The 18,001-nt window shown below is 55.3% G+C and overlaps 1 protein-coding gene across 1 annotated transcript in view; it reads right to left on the bottom strand.

Annotated features, from left to right (window-relative positions):
* Positions 1–4,876: 4,876 nt before the first annotated feature.
* ITGA11 (integrin subunit alpha 11) overlaps positions 4,877–18,001 on the bottom strand; it is a 112,210-nt gene continuing 99,085 nt past the window's right edge. The window contains exons 21-30 of the mRNA XM_025884148.2: positions 17,538–17,636; positions 15,996–16,072; positions 15,294–15,383; positions 14,318–14,408; positions 12,727–12,840; positions 12,430–12,516; positions 10,992–11,102; positions 10,776–10,871; positions 6,837–6,950; positions 4,877–6,129 (exon numbers count right to left, since the gene is read on the bottom strand). Coding sequence (XP_025739933.1) covers positions 6,058–6,129; positions 6,837–6,950; positions 10,776–10,871; positions 10,992–11,102; positions 12,430–12,516; positions 12,727–12,840; positions 14,318–14,408; positions 15,294–15,383; positions 15,996–16,072; positions 17,538–17,636 — 951 coding nt within the window. The 3' untranslated portion in view covers positions 4,877–6,057. The remainder of the gene's footprint in view (positions 6,130–6,836; positions 6,951–10,775; positions 10,872–10,991; positions 11,103–12,429; positions 12,517–12,726; positions 12,841–14,317; positions 14,409–15,293; positions 15,384–15,995; positions 16,073–17,537; positions 17,637–18,001) is intronic.

Below are 18,001 nucleotides of genomic sequence, written 5' to 3' on the forward strand. Positions count from 1 at the left end.
TGAAATTTTTCAGCTGCTTCTTTTGGATGTCCCAGATACACATCATTTGCAAGTAATGATTATTTTGCCTTCCCATTTCAGTATTCATGTTCTGTATTTCTTTCATTTGTCTAGTTTTTTAAAAAGATTTTATTTATTTGAGAGAGAGAGAGTGAGTGAGAGAGAGAGCGAGAGCCCAAGAGGGGGGAAGGTCAGAGGGAGAAGCAGACTCCCTGCTCAGCTGGGAGCCCAATGTGGGACTCGATCCCGGGACTTCAGGATCATGACCTGAGCCGAAGGCAGTCGCTTAACCAACTGAGCCACCCAGGCGCCCTGCCTAATTAATGTTAGTTAAGGTTACCCCCAGAGTATTATCATATGGTGGTATTGGAGCACATCCCCCGCACGACCGTGTTTTCAAATTTAGATTTAGGGTAGCTTTCCCATTCCTTTATAGAGACCTGAGAACACGAGTCAGTGCAAGTCTGTTTTTATAGCTGAGGTTGTAGACCCAGGAAAAAGTGACTTGTCCATTCAAGGTCACACAAGGATTGAATGTTAGAGCCCAGGGTAAGCTCTGGGTCTCGACCCAGTGAGCAATGCTCTTCGGCTATCAGACTATCAGGCCGGTACAAAGCTCCCCTTAGCATCTCTGCCAGGTGTGTGCTGGCTGCAATATCCACTGGCCTCTGGAAATCACCCAGACAAATTCTAAACCTTTTTTTTTTCTTCCGTGTTTCAAGTTAACATCTGCTCTATTAAAGTAACATGACCAGACTAAAGAAAATACTGGTAGTAATATATTTCATCAGATGCTTGATCTAGAAAATGTCAACATGAGAAGCACATTTCAGGTGGTTCGTAAAGACTTAGCATGTTGGCAAGCTTAGATAAAATCTTCTATTCTCATTTCCCTGTGCTTTGTACATCTGGTGTGCTTGGTCTGTCCTGAGAGCAGGACTGGGGTTGTGGAGGCACTATACCATGGATATGCATACCAAAACAAGAACAAAGGTCCCTGCCCTCGATAAGCTTGTCATCTAGCTAGATGCCCCTCTCTGAAATCTGATTTCCTATTTTTCATCAGATTTTAACTTTAATTTCCCAAACAGAAGTTCATGATGTTACCTTTTGACTGTGGCTTGGGCCATTTTCTGAAAACATTTCAGAAAACATTATCATTTGAGTTGTTGCTTGTCATTTTTGTACGTAGTACCAGGGAGATGAGGGCAAAGAGTGCGCACAACTGATTAGAAAGGACGAATCCATTAAGGAATGGTGTCCCCTTTAAAAAAAAAATGTTGTTCTGCTTGTACCCTACTTTGAAACTTGGGAATAGTATCCCCTTTTTTAAGAAAATGTTGTTCTGCTCATACGCTACTTCGAATCTTGTGAGTTTGCCAGGTACATATTAGTCTGTATCTTATTGAAAAGTTTCAGAGCCCAGGTGCCAGGCTTCCAACCCCCTCTCCACGCTTAACCAGCAAAACTCTGTTCCTGTTTCAGTTTCTGTTTGGAACATGGTGTCCTACTTTAGTGTGATGTCAAAGCTGATGGAATAGATGGTGGCACAGAAGCACTGGCATAATTTTAATGTGGTCAGTTAAGCTGGACTGCCCTTTGTATGGAGCCTAGCTGATGTTAATACTAATATTAGGATAATTTTTTGGGATTTCAAAAAAATAGAAGTAGTACAGAATGAAGGGCTGACATGATACTAACTGAAGGTAAAAAAACAGGCCAATGTGGTGGTGACTGAAGACAGGAGACCACTCACCACTAATTCAGTTAAGCCACCCAAGGCATATCTGGTGGTGGAGAGACCTGGCCACTTTATTGTTTGGGGTGAGTTGTGGTTAGAGTGAGTCATGCCGGAAAAGGACCATGAGTAAGCTGGCCGTTTCTCTTACAGGGTGCTTAGCATCTTGGGACTTGAGGCCAGGGGGACTGATGGAAGGCTAGTGTCATATTCTGGGGGAGCACGGACACTAAAAACTCTTGAATGCTGATGGAGATAGCAACTTGTTTTTTAAAGACCTCTAGGAAAGGCCAGTTCCATACCTTCTGTCAGAAGCTCTTCCACATTTATTCTCCCTCTCTCTGTTGTGTTTGTGTTAGCACTTTGCCCCTTTCACCTGATAGCTGTCTTGTTAAAAATATCACCTTCCTGAACAAAAGGAAAACCCGGAAACTCCAGTCTTTGTGCTGGAAGGACACCCCTGGGGGGGGGGGTTTGCTGATGACCACTGCCACCGAGATCCAAGGGCAGCTGAGAAGGGCTACACTGCTCAAGAAACTGACAGGGAAGTCTAGACAGTAAGAGCATATTGTGGCTCCAGATTGCTGGTTCCATAAGTTTAATGTGCTTGGAATTACCTCACAGAAATGGGATCTGTGAGGTCTGGGGTGGAACTTAGTTTGTGGTTCTGATTTGGGCAGCTCTGGGATCCCACTTTGAGACACTCAGCTCGGGATAGATCATGTGCTCGAAGACGCATGCTTAGTCCTGCAAGCTTATGTGCCCACACCATCTAATGCCAGAAAGAAGCAGCACTCTTGTCTGGATTTCTTTTCCCTGCTCAGCTGGCTGGATGTGAAGGTCCCAGAACTGAGATCCACTTCCCTGCAGAGCACTGGGCACTGGTGGCACAGGGCTTGAGGCCTCTCTTGAGTCCATCCACGGCCTGCCCCTCAATTTCTGAATCTTTTCTGGGAGCCCCCATCCCACCTGGGGTCTCACCATGTTAGAAGAGCAGTGAAACCTCACAGAACATCTCTCACGATTCATTTCACAACTCCTGTGTTTTTCCTCTACGAGATGGTGAGCCTAGAACTTGGGAAATCCGGACAATCCACGGACCAAATTCTGAAACGATCATTTGTTGGTATTTGGTTTATAAGGGTCAAACCTTGCCCCGTGTTTTTTGCCCATGCAATTGTTTGCTATAGTCTTGCTTAAGCAAGAACCGCGGGGCCACCCAAAAGTCAGAGCAGCTTGTTTAGAGTAATGCCTAGGATGTCTGGTAATGCTTTTAAAAGACTGAACCCTTTTTAAGTTGGCTACATTTCAGATTAGCACTCTGAGTTCAGCCCTTAGCTCCATCATAAGGAATTATTCTTAACTACAGAATAGAGCATTGCTAATAATACCCATCTGTGAACCACAATATGAATTTTATGTTGATTGGAGGTTGCATCTTGGCCTGCTTGTCACTAAATGCCAAAATTGCTTCAGAGACTACTATTCGTCTCCCCTCCAGACAATAGCAAATGCGTTCAACTTCTCCAAGAGTCCCCTTGGGGCTCTGGAGATGCAGGAGAACTGGGTGAACTCTGCAGCAGATCCCATTCCGGAGACTTGCTGGAACAAGAAAGTCTTCCTAACTCCAGGCTGGAGTCGGTTAACTTGAACATTAGGATGACAGTATAGTTCTATTACTTGTAATGGAAGGTCACCTGGGCATGTTAACCCCTTATTTGTTTTCTAGCCTATATATTTACCTGCTTGTTGACCTCCACTCTGCACATTAGTCACGGGGGAGGGGAAGGGGGGAACTCTGAAACAAAGATGGTGCCCGGACCCTCCCAACCAATTAAATCTGAATCTGGGGGTGGGCCCTTGCATAGGTATCTTTCCAAGCTCCTGGGCCTGAAGAACACTGCTCTAGCATGAGCTTTGCTCCCTAGGAAATGCATCTTCTCTGTGGCCCCACCAGGTACTCTTTAAGGTCCATCTCCAACATTTATACCCCAGAGCAGATAAAGGGAGAATTGATAAGAGAAAGAGAAGAGAGACACAAGGGGAGGGCTTGAATTCCTTGAAGTTGCAAGTTCTGCCTTTGACCATCCAGTTCTTGCCGTAGGGCTGGGGTGGGGCGTGGATGGACCGTGGAGCCCTGGGGCAAAAGGCTGCCTCTGAAGGCCCAGAGGTTGGATTTGGTCACTTCTGGGCTGCCTGCAGTGTGGCTGCACATAGCAGTTTTTAACATGTGAATACCAATCCCTAAAAGGCAGGTTTCACATGAAGGCATTCTCATAGTTGATGGTGCTTGACAGAAGACTCGGTGCTAAATCATATGACACACTTGTGAGTGTGGGTTCAACAAGTTTCCTTTAGTCAGGTGCTCTGCTCATGAGAGTAAGACTCCAGTGAAACATGATTGTGTTTCCCCTTCTGACTGGGGGTTCACCATTTGCGAAAAAATATTCCCATCGTTACTTTGTATCAGTGCCTTCTCCTTCCATAAGACCCCTGAGGCTGGGCTATAATGACTGGCTTGAAAGAGAGAGCAATCCTGGGATGAGTTTGGATTTTGCTGTGGAACCTAGGGCTCTCTCTTAACTGCACTGGTTCTGAGTGTCCTCATCTATGGGGGAACAAGAGCAAGTAATTTCTAAGGTTCCACTTCCGGCTTCTTGGGATTCCAGTAGCACAAGATTAGAATGGAGACCACTTGGTTTAAGAGCAGTCTGTGTGTAAAGGTGAAGAAACTCTTAAGTCAGGGTGTCGGGTCAGCACTGAAATGCTAGCCTGGAGAAGTCTAGGAGGCCAGAGAAGGAAGGGCTGGAACTAAGGGCTGGACGCTTCGACCATCCAAACAGGTGAAGATGGACCTGGTGGTCTTGCGAGGGAGGAAGTGCTCCATCACTGCAGATGTCCATCCCAGACCAGGCAGCCATTTGGCGGGCATGGTGTAGGGAGTGAAGGGTGGACAAGTCCCTTCTCAACATTTAGAGATAATGGGAAAACAGGAGGGGCCCCACATCTCCCTCCTTTCCTTCGAAGAAAAGAGGTTGGTTCCCCAGGACATGCCCTTCCCGCAGAATGGGATGACAGCACCTTGGTTGTTTTCAATCACTGTATTTTTTTTTTAATTTTTAAAAATATTTACGACAGTAAAGGTCGTACTATGTGACGGGACAGATGCCTTTGATGCATCCCCCTTTCATTTCTACCTCAAAACAAGATTAAGGCATAAATTACTCGCTGGGCACCAGGCATGCCTGTTGTCCTCAAGGCGCTGTCATTGGTGGTACCACTTGTCCCGTGGGCCAGCGGATCAGATATTTGCCACCGAGGTTGCCCAGACTCCGGTGTCCCTACACCGGCTTTAACCAATGCGTTCCAGAGAGGATCCCTCAGCAGCGCCGGCTGAGCCCTTCTCTCGTGCACGGTGGGCGGAAGGGAGGGAAGGGAGGCTGTGTGTGTGTGTGTGTGTGTGTGTGTGTGTGTGTGTGTGTGTGCGCGTGCGCGCGCGGGGCGGTGGGTGATGCAGGGAGGGGAGGCTCCGCCCCGCTCCCCTGGGAAGACCAAGTGGGGACGCAGGACCCAGGGATTGTGTGGTGCGCGGGCTCCCGCTGGGCAGTAGGAACAAAACCGGCTGGCGGGGTGCGCGGGGGTGTGGAGGGCCCGCCTGTCTCCCCATCTCGGGGTGGGCGCCCCATGTTCTGCGTCCCAGCTGCCCGTCCATCACAGTCTCCGTGTCCCAGGGTCCTTCTTCATCCCTGGCCAGCAGCTGTCACCATTGAGCCCTTGGGCCCCGGTTCATTCAGGGGCAGCCCCGGGGACCTATCCTGTCCGAGGAAGGGGCGAGCGGGACTCGGAGCCTTGAGCAGCGCGGGGGGGTGGGAGGACAGCACAGAATGCAGATCTGCTGTCCCCCCGGGGTCCTTCCGGGACTCGAGGCCTGGAGTGTGCAGAGTGGGTTTGCATGGCAGTCTTCCTCTCCCGGTTTCTTCTGAGGATGGGATGGGATGGTTGGAATTCCTAGCACCTTAGTGGCCGGGGCTGCAAATGCCCGCACAGAGCCTGGGGGAGGCTTTGGTGTGCCGTGGGAGGGGTCCCTCTAAATCACCAGGGCTCTGTGTTGGAGGTGTCTGGGCCTGCCACTAGAGCAGTCCCTCTTAAAACTGGCTTGAGTTCCTTTCAGAGGGTGCAGCCTTGGTCTCTCAGGAGATGAGGTCAAGTGCAAAGCGAGCTGGCAGTCTTCACCCCAGCTCAGTGGGCCCTGGGCCTGGGCCTGCACACTGCCTGGACTGGCGTCCTGGCCCCCATCGACTTGCAGCCTCCTCTGAGCCTCACTCCAGCACCTTGGGGGTGGGGTCCAGGCCAGGCTCCCTCCTGCGCTTGGCACTTTTAAAGAAGCCGAGCTGTGGGAGGCAAAGGGAGAAGTCTCAGCGGGGGGCAGGGAGGACAAGGCCTGTCTCCCCTCCCTGCTTCCCCTTCACTGACCCTCCTAAGGCTCCTTCCCGAATACCCCAGCTAACACGGAGTATCCCCCAGCCCCCGGCCCAGCAGGACTCCCTTGGTGGGCCGCACAGTGGGCCACTTAATTGGTGAGGCGGAGGGGCTGCAATGGAGTGGATGGATCCTGGGTCAGGAAGCAAGAAGTCGTGCTGTGTGACCCTGTCCCAGTCAACACCCCTCTCTGGGCCTGCCTCCCCTCATCCATAATAGGAGGAGGTTGAGACCAGGGGCTCTCCACCTGAGGCTCAAAGACAGAGAAGGCTTTGGGGGGCTTGCTGGCAGCCTGACACTGTTCGAGAAATTTTGTGGCTCTGTGTGCTTGCTTCTTTTTCTGATAAGAGGAGACCTAGCTTTCATCAGGTTCCTAAAGGGACCCAGACAAGGGTCAGAGCCACAGGTTGCGGGTCCTCTGGTGGCCCTAGCCAAGCCGTCCCCTGTGGTGAGAGGCGGATGTTTCGGTAGCAGGCAAGTTCCGGCGAGGAGGCTGGGTGGGCGTCAGCTCCCATGGGGAGAACATGGGGACTGGCCCCAGAGCCCAGAGGCTAGAGCCCCCGGCCTGGGCCAACCTGCCAGGATGCTGCTCCCCACCACCTGCCTGCTGGGGCCTCACCTGCCATAGAGCCAGGACCAGCAGGGCCAGCAGCAGGAGGCCCCCCAGGGTGCTGCCCACAATGATCCAGACCGGGATCTGCCAGTCTTCTTGCTTGGAGATCTCAAATGTGATCTGCAAGGGGAGGAGGGCGCCAGGTCAGCAGCATTACTGTTCCGGGGCCCTGGGGGCAGCCAGGTGGCAGGGGATAGCTAGCGCCTGGTGGCATCTGCTGGAGGGATGGGTGGCACCTGGCCTGCAGAGGCCCCAGAGCCCCCAGCTCTTGCACAACGGACACGGGACTTAAGGGACCCAGGTGATCCTACCTCCTCTTTGAGACACTTTCCGCCTTTGGCCTCAGGCCACTCTCCACTCCCCCTGGATTCTCCTGCCACGGGGCCTACTTTTTCTTATTTTCTCGGCTGCTTCATCACCTCCCAAACTTCTAAATTTTGGTGTGTCCCGTGGCTCTGTCCTTGGACTTCTGCTTTAATCTACAGTCACTTTCTGGTGAGCTCGGGGCCGTATTCCCTGGTAAGCACCGTGGGCCCAAGCCCCTTCATGCTTTTAGGGGCCCCTGAAAATGTTCTATAATTTCTTTTAAAATTAGAAGAAGAAAAGAATATAATCTTGCTTGGATTATGTTTGTCTTTATATGGACATTGCCATAAAATAATAATTTAAATTAATTTTTTAGGGAGGAAGGGGCTCCGAAGGCAAAGGTGCTCAGGGCCATGGAGGGCTTAATGCAGCCCTGGGCAAACTCACTCCAATGTAGGGCTTTTCCATCTCCCTGCGGACTGCTGTCACCTGGCCTCTCCGCGAAATTCCAGACTCATATCCTACCGTCTCCTGGCCTGCTTGGCATCTTTAACAGGTCCCCAAACAGACTCCTGATCCCACTCCTCACCCTCAAACCTCTTCCTCCACCGCCTTTCCCACGGAAGCAAATGGCCGCACTCTTCTTTCTTGCTGTTGCTCAGGCCGGAAACTTCGTAATCGGCACTGACTCCAGCAAAGTCTGGCCGTTCTACCTTGGAAGCACCGAGAATGTGGCCAGACCTCTCCCTCCAGGGCCTACCTCCTTGGACCAGCACCCTCCTCTTGCCCTGGAGACCCTTAGAGCCCGCTAACTGCCTCCCAGCCTCCGCGTCGCCCTCTGCAGTCTGTTCTCGGCATGGCAGCCAGAGGAAGGCAGATTTATTCTCTGCTCTGCTCCCAGCCTCCAGCTCAGAGTGGAAAATAAGAGTCACTGTCCTGGCCCACAAGGCCCTATACTCTCTGGCTCTGCTCACCTCGCTGGCCCCATCTCCTCCTCTCCCCATTGCTCTCTCTACTCCAGCCCTCCAGCTAGCCGGCCTCCGACGTGCCAAGCACATGCACACTGCAGGGGCTTGTCCTTGCTGCCCCTTCTGCCGGCATGGCTCCCCCACCCCGCCCCCCGCCCCAGATAGCCACATGACACCCCCGTTCTTCATGCTCTCTATCTGGTGTCAGTTTATCGGGGAGGCTCTTCCCAATCTCCTTGTATAAAATAGCCGCCCCCCCCCAAGTCTCCACCCCCTTGCGCCTGTTGTTTTTCCGGGCAGACCTCATCACCACTTGACACTGATACATTCCTGTGTCTTGCCATTCTTCCCATCTAGAATGTCAGCTTTGTCTGTGTTGGTCACTGTTCTATCTTCAGGGGCTGGGACAGAGGAGGAGCTCAGGCAACATGGCGGACGACTGAATGAGTGAACCCCCCTGGCTTGGCCACCGACTCACTGTTCATTCAACTTGAAGCCAGTCAGGGCCTCCTCTCTGCCTTATTTCCCACAGCCTCAGTTTCCATATCTGAAAAATGAGGGGGAGCATAACTCACAGTGCTTTGAGGAGTGACCCAGAGCGCATGCCAAGTGTCTGTTACAGGGCCTGGCCCAGAGTCAGGGCTCAACAAACGGCCGGTGCCTTCTATGTTCCCTTTCCACCCACGAAGGCTGGGACCTTCTCCGCCTCCCCACCCCTGACACTAGTTCACAGCCAAGCCAACGGGGGCCTTAGATTCTGGGTTGCAGCATTTCTAAAAGAGAAGTGAGGCATCCAGAGAGGATCAGAGGGATTTTTTTGGGGGGCAGGTGGGAGTGGAAGAAGAATTCACTTAGAAGACATGAACTAGCGTAGAGAGAGGGGTCGTGTGCGCGCGTGTGTGCGTGTGAGTATGCCCGTGTGTGCGCGCGCGAGTGTGCCCGTGTGTGACGCGCGTGTGCGCGTGTATGTGCGTGCATGCGGGTGTGTGTGCGAGTGCGTGCGAGTGCGCGTGTGCGCGTTGGTGTGAGCGTGTGCGTGCGTACGTGAGTGTGCCCGTGTGTGCGTGTTGTGCGCACGCGCGTACGTGCGTGTGCGCGCGCGCGTCTCTGTGTGCCTGTGTGTGTGCGCGTGTGCGAGCGTGTGCGTATGCGCGGGTGTGTGCCTATGTGTGCGCATGTGTGTGCGTGCGCGCGCGCGCGTTTCTGCACGTGTTCGTGTATGTGTGTGCGCGCGTCTGTGAGCATGGGTGTACGTGTGTGCGCGTTTTGTGCTTGTGTGCGCGCGCGCGCGTGTGCCCATGTTTGCGCGTGTGCTCGCGTGTGCGTGTGCTCGCGTGTGTGTGCGTGTTTGTGTGCGCGTTTGGCCCCCTTGTTTGCGCGTGCGTGCGTGTGCGTGTCCGTGCGTGTGTATGTGCGCCCGTGTGCGTGTGTGGCCACGCACGTGTGCGTGTGTGAGCGCACGTGTGTGTGTGCGTGTGCGTGTGTGGTGGGGGGTGCCCATACAACGCCTCTTTTCTCTCGGTTGCTTGCAGAATTCCAACCTATCTCTTCAGATTCGCTTCAAGTGTACTGTCTCCAGGAACTTTTCCCTGGACATCCCTCCCTCTGACTGCCCCCCCTCCCAGGCCCAGCACCTGTGCTCACCCCCAATTCATAGCCATGCTGTTAACCCTCATCCCCTTGTCTGCTTAAATCATCTCTGTACACCTGGGGGCCTGAGTCATGGGAGGAACACCCACTAAATGTTGGATGAATGAACAAATAAAACTGCTCCTTAGGTGGGTCCCCTGTACCTGCTCCCCCTCTGCCTGGCAGCCCCCCACCCGGTTTACGAGCGTTTGAGGTTTGGCTTCCTATCCATGCCGAGTTTGCTCTCCAGCATCTCCGGGGTGGGGCTGGGGGTTCACTTGGCCTCTGGTACAGGAGTCGCTCTCAAGGAACGCAGGCCACGGCCGGTGTGGGGATGTGGCCAGTGGAGGGCAGCAGTGTCCCATGTCCCAAGCCCCTCTCCAAAAGACTGGGCTTTTCTTCAAGACCCAACTTCTCAGTTTCTCAGGAGAGTACTGCACGAAGCCTCACCCCCTTCCTGCGCCCTGATTCCAGCCACGCTGGTCTGTGACAATCCGGTTTTACCCAATTCGAAATGAGTCCCAATACAGAGACGTCTTGCATCCCTTGTTCTTCATGAATTCAGTTCACCCCAGACTCCTACGGCACAGTGTGTGCATTTCCTTAGATTTGAGGTGAGAATGGATGGGGAGGAGAGCGGTGGATGGTCGTCATCCTGCCTCACTGCTGGTGGAGCCCATCAGTGAGTCTCCTCCCCCACCCTCACCCCCGGGGCAGGCAGGCCTGAGCTCCAGTTCTTTCCTCTAGTGCAGAATACGCAAGTTCCCCTCCTTCCTCTGCTTCCACGGGGCTGCTGTGGTACACAGCCTGGCGCCCCCGAGGCACTGGTCGAAGGCCTACTTCCTGCCCCCTCCCTGCTTCTCCCCCTCCCGGCCTATTTGTCCTGCTCTCCTCTCCTCTGATGCTGCACTAACTGCAGATCGGTCCTTCTCTCTCCTGCAGGAACGCGTGGGCAGAGTACAGGGAACTCCAGGGAAAGGGGCAACCCCTTGCCTAGCTGGTCTGGCTCGAGCTGAGGCCTGCCCGGTTCCCAGGGGCTCACCTGGCGGCTGGGATCCTCCTCGCGGAAGATGAAGGGACTGTGGAACTGTCTTTGCAAGGCTGCGTTGATCGTGATCTTCATCAACTTGTACTTGAGCTGTATAATCAGAGGCCTTGTCAGAAGCTGACCCCTCCCCCACTGGGAGGACCCCCCCCTCCCCCAGCACCCACCACCTTCCCTTGTTTCCCTGGAGTCTAGCTCAAGTGCTCTACTTACTGCTTTTAGGGACCTCAACCACAGGTTCCCCAGCAGATGGAAATTGATCTCCTGGTTGGGGGCCAGCCTCAGGTTGCAGTTGATGGAGACTACATCAGAGTTGCTATGATTCTGAAAGAGGAGGTGGGTCTCGGGGTGAGCGACCGGGTTCTGGGGGAGCAAGGGTGGCAGCTGGCCCAGCCACGACCCAAGAATGTGAGCAGGGGCTTGGGCCACCAGAGAGACGGCTGAGCCCAAGTTTTGCTCCTGGGGGGGAGGGGCAGAGGCCGGGGACAAGGAGAGGTGGGGGGTGGGGGGACACATGGGCTGGAGGGCAAGGTAAGGGTGGCATAGCCATTGCTGCTCAAGGTTGTGCGTAACCGCGTGTATTCCAGGAGCAGAACTTTGGTTCGACGTTAGGGAGCCTATAATTGTCATCACCACACAAACAGATTAAAGGAAACAATTGTATGATTACTGTAACAGATGCAGAGAAAGGATTTTAGGAAATCCAACTTCTGGTTATGGTAAAAACTCCCAAGGAACTTCCTGAATCTGAATAAAGGGTGTTTATAGAAAACCTACAGCAAGTATCATATTTAATAATGAAAAATTAAAAACAATTTTTAAAAATCAGGTTCAAGACAAAACTGTCATCATTTCTTTTTTCCCACTGCCCTGGAGGTCCTAGCCAGAGCCAGAAGATGAGAAAAACAGTTTATAAGGATCGAATGGTAAAACTAACACTGTTATTATTTACAGATGATACCATCTCAACAGAAAACCCAAAGAAATCGTCAAATAATCAGAATTTATTAGATTAAACTTGTTTGTGTCTCTCTCTTGCAGCCACCTCAAGCCCCCTACCCCCCAGGCCCAGTCTTCAGGAAAGTACACTACACTCAAAAAATGCTTTGTGCGAGGCGCTCGTTTGGGGAAATAAAACCCAAACAGATAAGAGGTTTGCTTGGGGAAGAACAGTGAAAGCATGCTCAGAAACTGCTATCTGGGGGGCAGTGGCAGCCCTGGGAACATAAAGCTGGAAACCAGCAGGTGTCTTGGGGAGGGCCTTGGGAGGTGACATGAGCTGCCCTCCATCTCCGGCGACAGAGAGGACCCAGCTGATGGGCTCAGTGTCCCCAAGACAAGCCAAGTAGGTCCTGGCCTTCATAGCCTTGCTCGGTCTGGGCTTCCCCTTCCCTTTGCTCTTCCGTATCCTGCTGGCCCTTTAAGGCACAGGTGCCAGTCCACAATCCCTGTTCCGTTACTGGAGGTTGTCTGCTCTGCTGTCACTCTCTTGACACCTGTCACAGCCTTGTCCCCTGGCTCCTCTGGCATCCACTCTTATGTGCCCTGCGAGATGGTGAGCTCATTAAAAGCAAGACGTATCTTTTCTTCATTCTGTTTCCTCTCGGTTTGAGGCTCTAGTGGCCAAGCACCGGGTAAGGGGGACACTCACCAGCTGTGGGGCACGGGTCAGGTCTTCCTCTGTCGGGGCATGTCGGTATTCGGTGCTGTTTCCCCAGATGTTACAGGACGTGTTCACCTGCACGAGGGCCACACACAACCAGCCTCACAACCAGCCCTGGCACGCTCAGCATCCCGGAGGTGCTCTCTTCTCCTCTTTCCCGAGAAGGCCCTGCTGGCCCGGGGCCGGGGAGGAGGAGCTGAGGTCTGCGGACTTGGGGACCCCCTCGGGGTAGGTCTGTCTCCTACGGGCCCCCTCCCTTGAGGAGGCTCCTGAGGGCACGGGTACCTGGTCAGTAAGGAAGTCCCTCAGCATCAGCAGGCGGTTGCCCCCCCTGGTGGCGATGGGGACGGTGATCTTCATCATCACTCCGTGGATAGGGAACAAGCCCAAGTTTTGGATCTGTGGCCAGAGAGGGGAGGAGTCAGGCCGTCCAGCAGCAGCTGGGGGGTAGGGGGTGAAGGACGAGGTCCAAGGGGGCGATCCCCCCAGCCAGGTTGGGAGGCAGGCCCCTCCAAGCCCCCTGGCATATTTGCTCTGCCAAATCACGGCGGGAGCTGTGCCGACAAAGGTGCGTGAAAGCCCTGAAGCGGCCGGGCTCCTGGAGGCTGAGGACAAGCCGGTGGGGTCATGAGGCTGGAGAGCAAGGTCACTTCCATTCTCAGCCTCTCTTGGCTGTGGGGATTCTGTAGCCTGGTGCTGGTGGCCACCCTGGGCTGAGGTCGGGGCGGAGATGGTGAGAGGAATGCATTTATTGTGAGAGCGGATCATTGATTAACGAGGGCTCTAACTGGTGAGCCAGTGATGATGCACATCTAGCTGTGATTGTACCCCGTGTCTGAGCAGTGGTGATTCCAAGCAGGGCCCTGGACTCAGAGAGGCCGGTACACGGCCCAGGGCTGCGACCGTGTACTGGCTGTGTGGCCTCGGGCAGTCACGAAACCCCTCCTGGACCAGCCACCCGGGTACCGGTACCAGCGTGTCTGATGCGCCGTCTCCAGCGTCAGCCTGCCCCAAGCTCTCACGCAGAGTTCAGGGGTTGGGGCGGGGGTGGGCCGCGGGGCCCACTGGGCAGACTGCTCAGCTGCCCCCTCATTCCCCTTCTCGCTCCTTCCTCACACGGGGACAGAGATGAATGCCACATTTCCCAGCCTCCCTAGGTAACTGGCAGTGTGAGGAACTGTCAAGGAGTTTCCTTAGTAGGGAGGGGCCTGCTCTTCTCCCCTTCCTCCTTCCTGGGATGAGAGTGTGATGACTGGAGCGGCAACTGTCTTGGACTATGAGGTGAACCTGAGAGGCTGACGGTGGCATGTCGAGGATGGGGGAGCAGACCCAAGACCCGATCCTGAATGATTTTGTGGAAGCTGCCAACCCTGGACTTCTTTCATGGAGAGAATAAACTCTGGTCCATTTAGACCCCTGTTTTTTATATTTTTTAAATTATATGCAGCCACACCTAACCTTCACTGATAACATCCTCCCAGTCCAGTCCCATTCTTTTCTTTTCTTTTAAGATTTACTTATTTTTATTTGAGTTGGGGGAGAGGGACAGAGGGAGGGAGAGGATCTCTAGCAGATTTCCCGCCGACCTTGGAGCCTGATGCGGGGCTCGATCTCACGACCCCGAGATCATGACCTGAGTGTAAACCAAGAGTCAGATGCTTGAGCGACTGAGCTCCCCAGAAGCCGCCCATTATTTTCTAGATGAGGACTGAGAGGCCCAGAGAGGGCAAGGAACTTGCCTAAAATCGCAGTGACTGGGTAGCAGGGCTAGGGCTGACCCCCAGGCACTCGCAGTGATTCCCGACTCCTCCCCTCCCAACCGGGGGGTCCTCAGCTCCTGTCCTTCGCTCCCTGCCTGGCTCTCTGCCAGCCTTACCTTGAAGACGCAGCTGAGGGGAGGCCCAGTGCCGTCGTACCTCTCCAGTGAGCTGTTGGCCTTGACCTCGTAGTGGCTCAGGCTACTGCTCCTGCAAGGACAGAGGACAGGAACGCCATGAGCTCAGGCAGGGTGGGCCAGTTGGGTACCCGCCCGAAGGAGGGCGTGGGCACGTGCCTGGCTCCCCTGGACCACAAAAAACAGGTTTCCTCTAGTGTCCGTGGGGAGTGGGAGGGCTGTGTCAGGAAGGATTCAGAGCCTCAGCAGGAATGCGCGCTGAGATGGCTCAGCAACATCTGCGTCCTGTGGGGGATTGGCCACGGGCCAGAAGAGCCGGTCGTTGGCCCTCCCCGCCCTCTGGGGCCATCCCTGGCCTCTCTGCCCAGGGGCACGGCCTCTTTGGAACATAAACTCTCCCACTCTGGCCTGTCCCAGCCTCCGACAGTGGCCACGGCAGGGCCTGCGCCTGCTTTCTCTGCAGTTGCTAGTCCGACTTTTCCAACCGCCTAGGGGCTCCCAGAGGACAGGGGTGGCCGGTGGGAGCACTTTGCCCTGCGGGGAGGAGCATTTTCGCACTCTTGCTGTGGAGAGTTGCTGGTGCAAGGTGGTAACGAAAAGCAGACGGACTTTTAGTAAGGCTTTAAGACTATTTTAAAATCTCTCAGTCCATGCGCCCACTTATAGCCTGTGCTGGGGGTGGACACCTCCCGTGGCCCCGGCCCTCCCCCGCCCCCCACGGGGGCTCCCAGGAGGCCAGCTCTGTGTCTCCTCCTACCCCCTGTGCGGCACAGCTGAGGGGGCCGCACTCTCTGAGCCCTCAGGGACACCCCCGGCTCCGTCTCATAGTCCCTCGGCACTGCAGCCTGGCCCTTGAGACCTCTGGTCGTATGAGGGCCCCCTGGAGGGTGCCCCGTCTTAGGCCCCACTTCTCTCTGGCCTCTCCCAGCCTGCCCCCTCCCCGCCCCCCGCCGCCCACCTGGTGAAGAGGACGTCAGCCTCATATTTGAGGTGGAAGCGCAGGAGGGCCGTGTTGTCTTCCTTGGTGCTCTCGTCCTCATCACTGTCACTGCAGGGAGAGCCACGCGGGGCGGTCGGGGTGGGGGGCCGGCGCGCCTTCCGCCAGCTGAGCCAGCACACCGCATGGGCTCAGTGCAGCCCCTTCAGATGGGCAAAGCAGGGATGAGTGCCCCCCCCACCTCCCAACTTACAGGTGAGAAAAGGAAGGCTCAGAAAGGCTGCATGAACTTCCCAAGGACACACAGCAACTGGGAGCGGGACACTGGTTTGTTCTCTTTCTTCGGTGTTCTTTCTGGGGACTTCTCTCCCCTTGGGCATTTTTCCATTTTAAAAGACCTTCCTTCTCTTACTCTCGGAGGCTAACCCCCGCTTTGCCTATCTTCAGGGGCTGCTGTGAGGCCTGACGATTATACGTAGGGTGCTTTATAACTGAAGGCTTTACAAATATAGCTGCCACAGAAATCGCTATATAGAGGTAAGGGTATTATTATTTCTATCCGAGCTGCCCGAGAGTACAGAAGGCAGCAGTTGGGCCCCCCTGGTCGAGGCCGGCAGGGACGGCCTGGGGGCGATTCCGTGGGTGCAGGGAGGAGCTGTGGCTAGCAGGGGGGAGCAGCGAGCGGAGCCCAGCGGGGGCACAAGGAGCAGGCGACGCCCAGACCTGCCAGCTGTGAGCCGGATCTCCAGGTGGTGCAGGAAGACGGATTTGCTGAACTCAAAATCTAGCCGGAAAGCCACCTGTGAGGAAGAGGTCCAGTCGCTGGAGCTGGGGTGGCTGGGCACTGCGGGGTCTGCGCACGGCCAGCCCGCCCCTCCCTGCCCCTGCCCTGGTTCCCTGGGGGGCGGGGGGAGGGTAGCTGCTGACTGGGAGCTGCCCGGGGCCGGGCTGGGGGGTTGTGAGGGCTGCTAACTGGGGTGCGGGAGTGATGTGAGCTGAGCTCAGGACCTGGGGGTGCAGCCATAGACAACAGCTCCTCTGATGGGGTTTCTTGGCTCTGGGGCCAGCCGTCCTCCCCCGTGACTTCCTTTTTTGTTTTCAACTATAGGCAATTAGCAGGCAGCAGGTCCAGCTTCAGGATCCTGCAGGAATTCCTTAGTGGGGAACTTGATGGCCGGAAGGGAGGTGGCCATCACCGTAAGCCACAGGATGCGGGGCCAGAAGCCAGTGGGAAGCCTGCCTCAGCGGCCCCTTCTTCCCCGTGTGCAGTGGGGTGAGGCCAGCAGAAGGGTGAAGGCTGCCTCGGGCCACCCAGCAGGTTAATAAGGCACCTGCCTCCTGGTCCAGCGGTCCTCCCACCACTCTGATGGTCCAGTCCTGAGCTTCCCTTGGCCTTGGCCCAGGACTTCGGCCAGGGTCCCCTGACTGTGGCCCTGTGACCTCTGCCCCTCCTTGCCACCTCCCACCCCACTCTGGGGGCGTTACAGGGGCTTTGCACAGACCCCGCGCTCTTCCCAGGTCTGGCTCTCATGGGGTTTCCCAAGGAGACCCTGGGGCCCCATTCTTGACTTTTGTCCCAGTGGGGAGGTTCTCTGGCGAGGATTCTCCCCCCTCCCCACAGCCTTGCGGACCCTGGTCCTGGGAACATGCTGTCACTCTACCTGGCTCTTGCCTCAAGTTCCCTCTGTCTGATTCCTGCTCTACAGGCAGCCTGGTCTCAGTCGGGTCTTTTCTTGCGCCAGAACCTTCAGTGGCTGCCCACTGCCCCATGGTGATGGGCCAGTGCTACATGATCTGGAGTCTGGAATTTGGAGATTCTCCTCCCTGGAGAATTTGCTTCTCCCCTCACACACCCTACCCACTTTCCACTTGCCCTTTTAAGCACATGGTAAGTGCTCACGAAATGTCCATTTTTCTCCCAATCTCTCCCCATGCATGCAGCACGATGACAGAGGCCGGACTTTGAAAAAGTGTGTTAGGATAAAGGACAGCAGGGATAATTGGCCAAGAGCTGGTGGGAGAGTGGTGGGTGGGAGTGGCGGTGCTGCCTCTGAGGTGAAGGGGCCTGGATGCTCCCTCGGGGTGGGCTGGCTAGTTAGGTCGTTTGAATGTCATTTCCCGGGGGAGAAAACATACTTAAAAGCCATGCTCAGGCATCTCCAACCTTCCCCCCTTCTCCCCTCTGTTCATTTCCGTTTCCCTTGCCTCCCTAGTGCCTCCCAGTACCCGCCCCAGTCCCGCCCCCACACTGCCCCCAGCCTCAACCTTGGCCTTGGCCCGGAAGAAGGGGTAGCTGACATTGCAGACTTTCTTGTGGAGTCTCCTCTCCTCGTTCACGCACTCGATGCTGCCTTCTGAGTCGTCCTGGGGGCGGGTGGGGGGCACCGCGGGTGGCAGTTAGGAGGGCCAGAGACCCAGGTCTGGGGGCCACCCGTGCCGCCCCTGCCGCCTACACTGAAGCTGTAGCACAGGTCTTTGGAAGGAAGCTGGGACCCCAGGGGCCCCGGAGACAGGGGTGGCGGTGGCTTTGAGGGGGAACTGTCACCAGGCTCCAGGGCCTCTCTGAGCTGTGGCCCTCCTGGGCCAGCACGGGGGTCCGCTCCGCACTCCCCCACAGCGCTCTAGCTTGACGCTGCTGGGTGGCTGAGCGTCGTTGTGTGAATCTTTGGGCATGCATGTGCACGTGTGGATGGATAGGCATGTCCGTGTAGACTCCGCATGTGTGGGTC

Source organism: Callorhinus ursinus, unplaced genomic scaffold, assembly GCF_003265705.2.
Source record: "Callorhinus ursinus isolate GAN/ISIS: 27379988/994484 unplaced genomic scaffold, GSC_fseal_2.0 scaffold25, whole genome shotgun sequence".
Taxonomy (NCBI): Eukaryota; Metazoa; Chordata; class Mammalia; order Carnivora; family Otariidae; genus Callorhinus; species Callorhinus ursinus.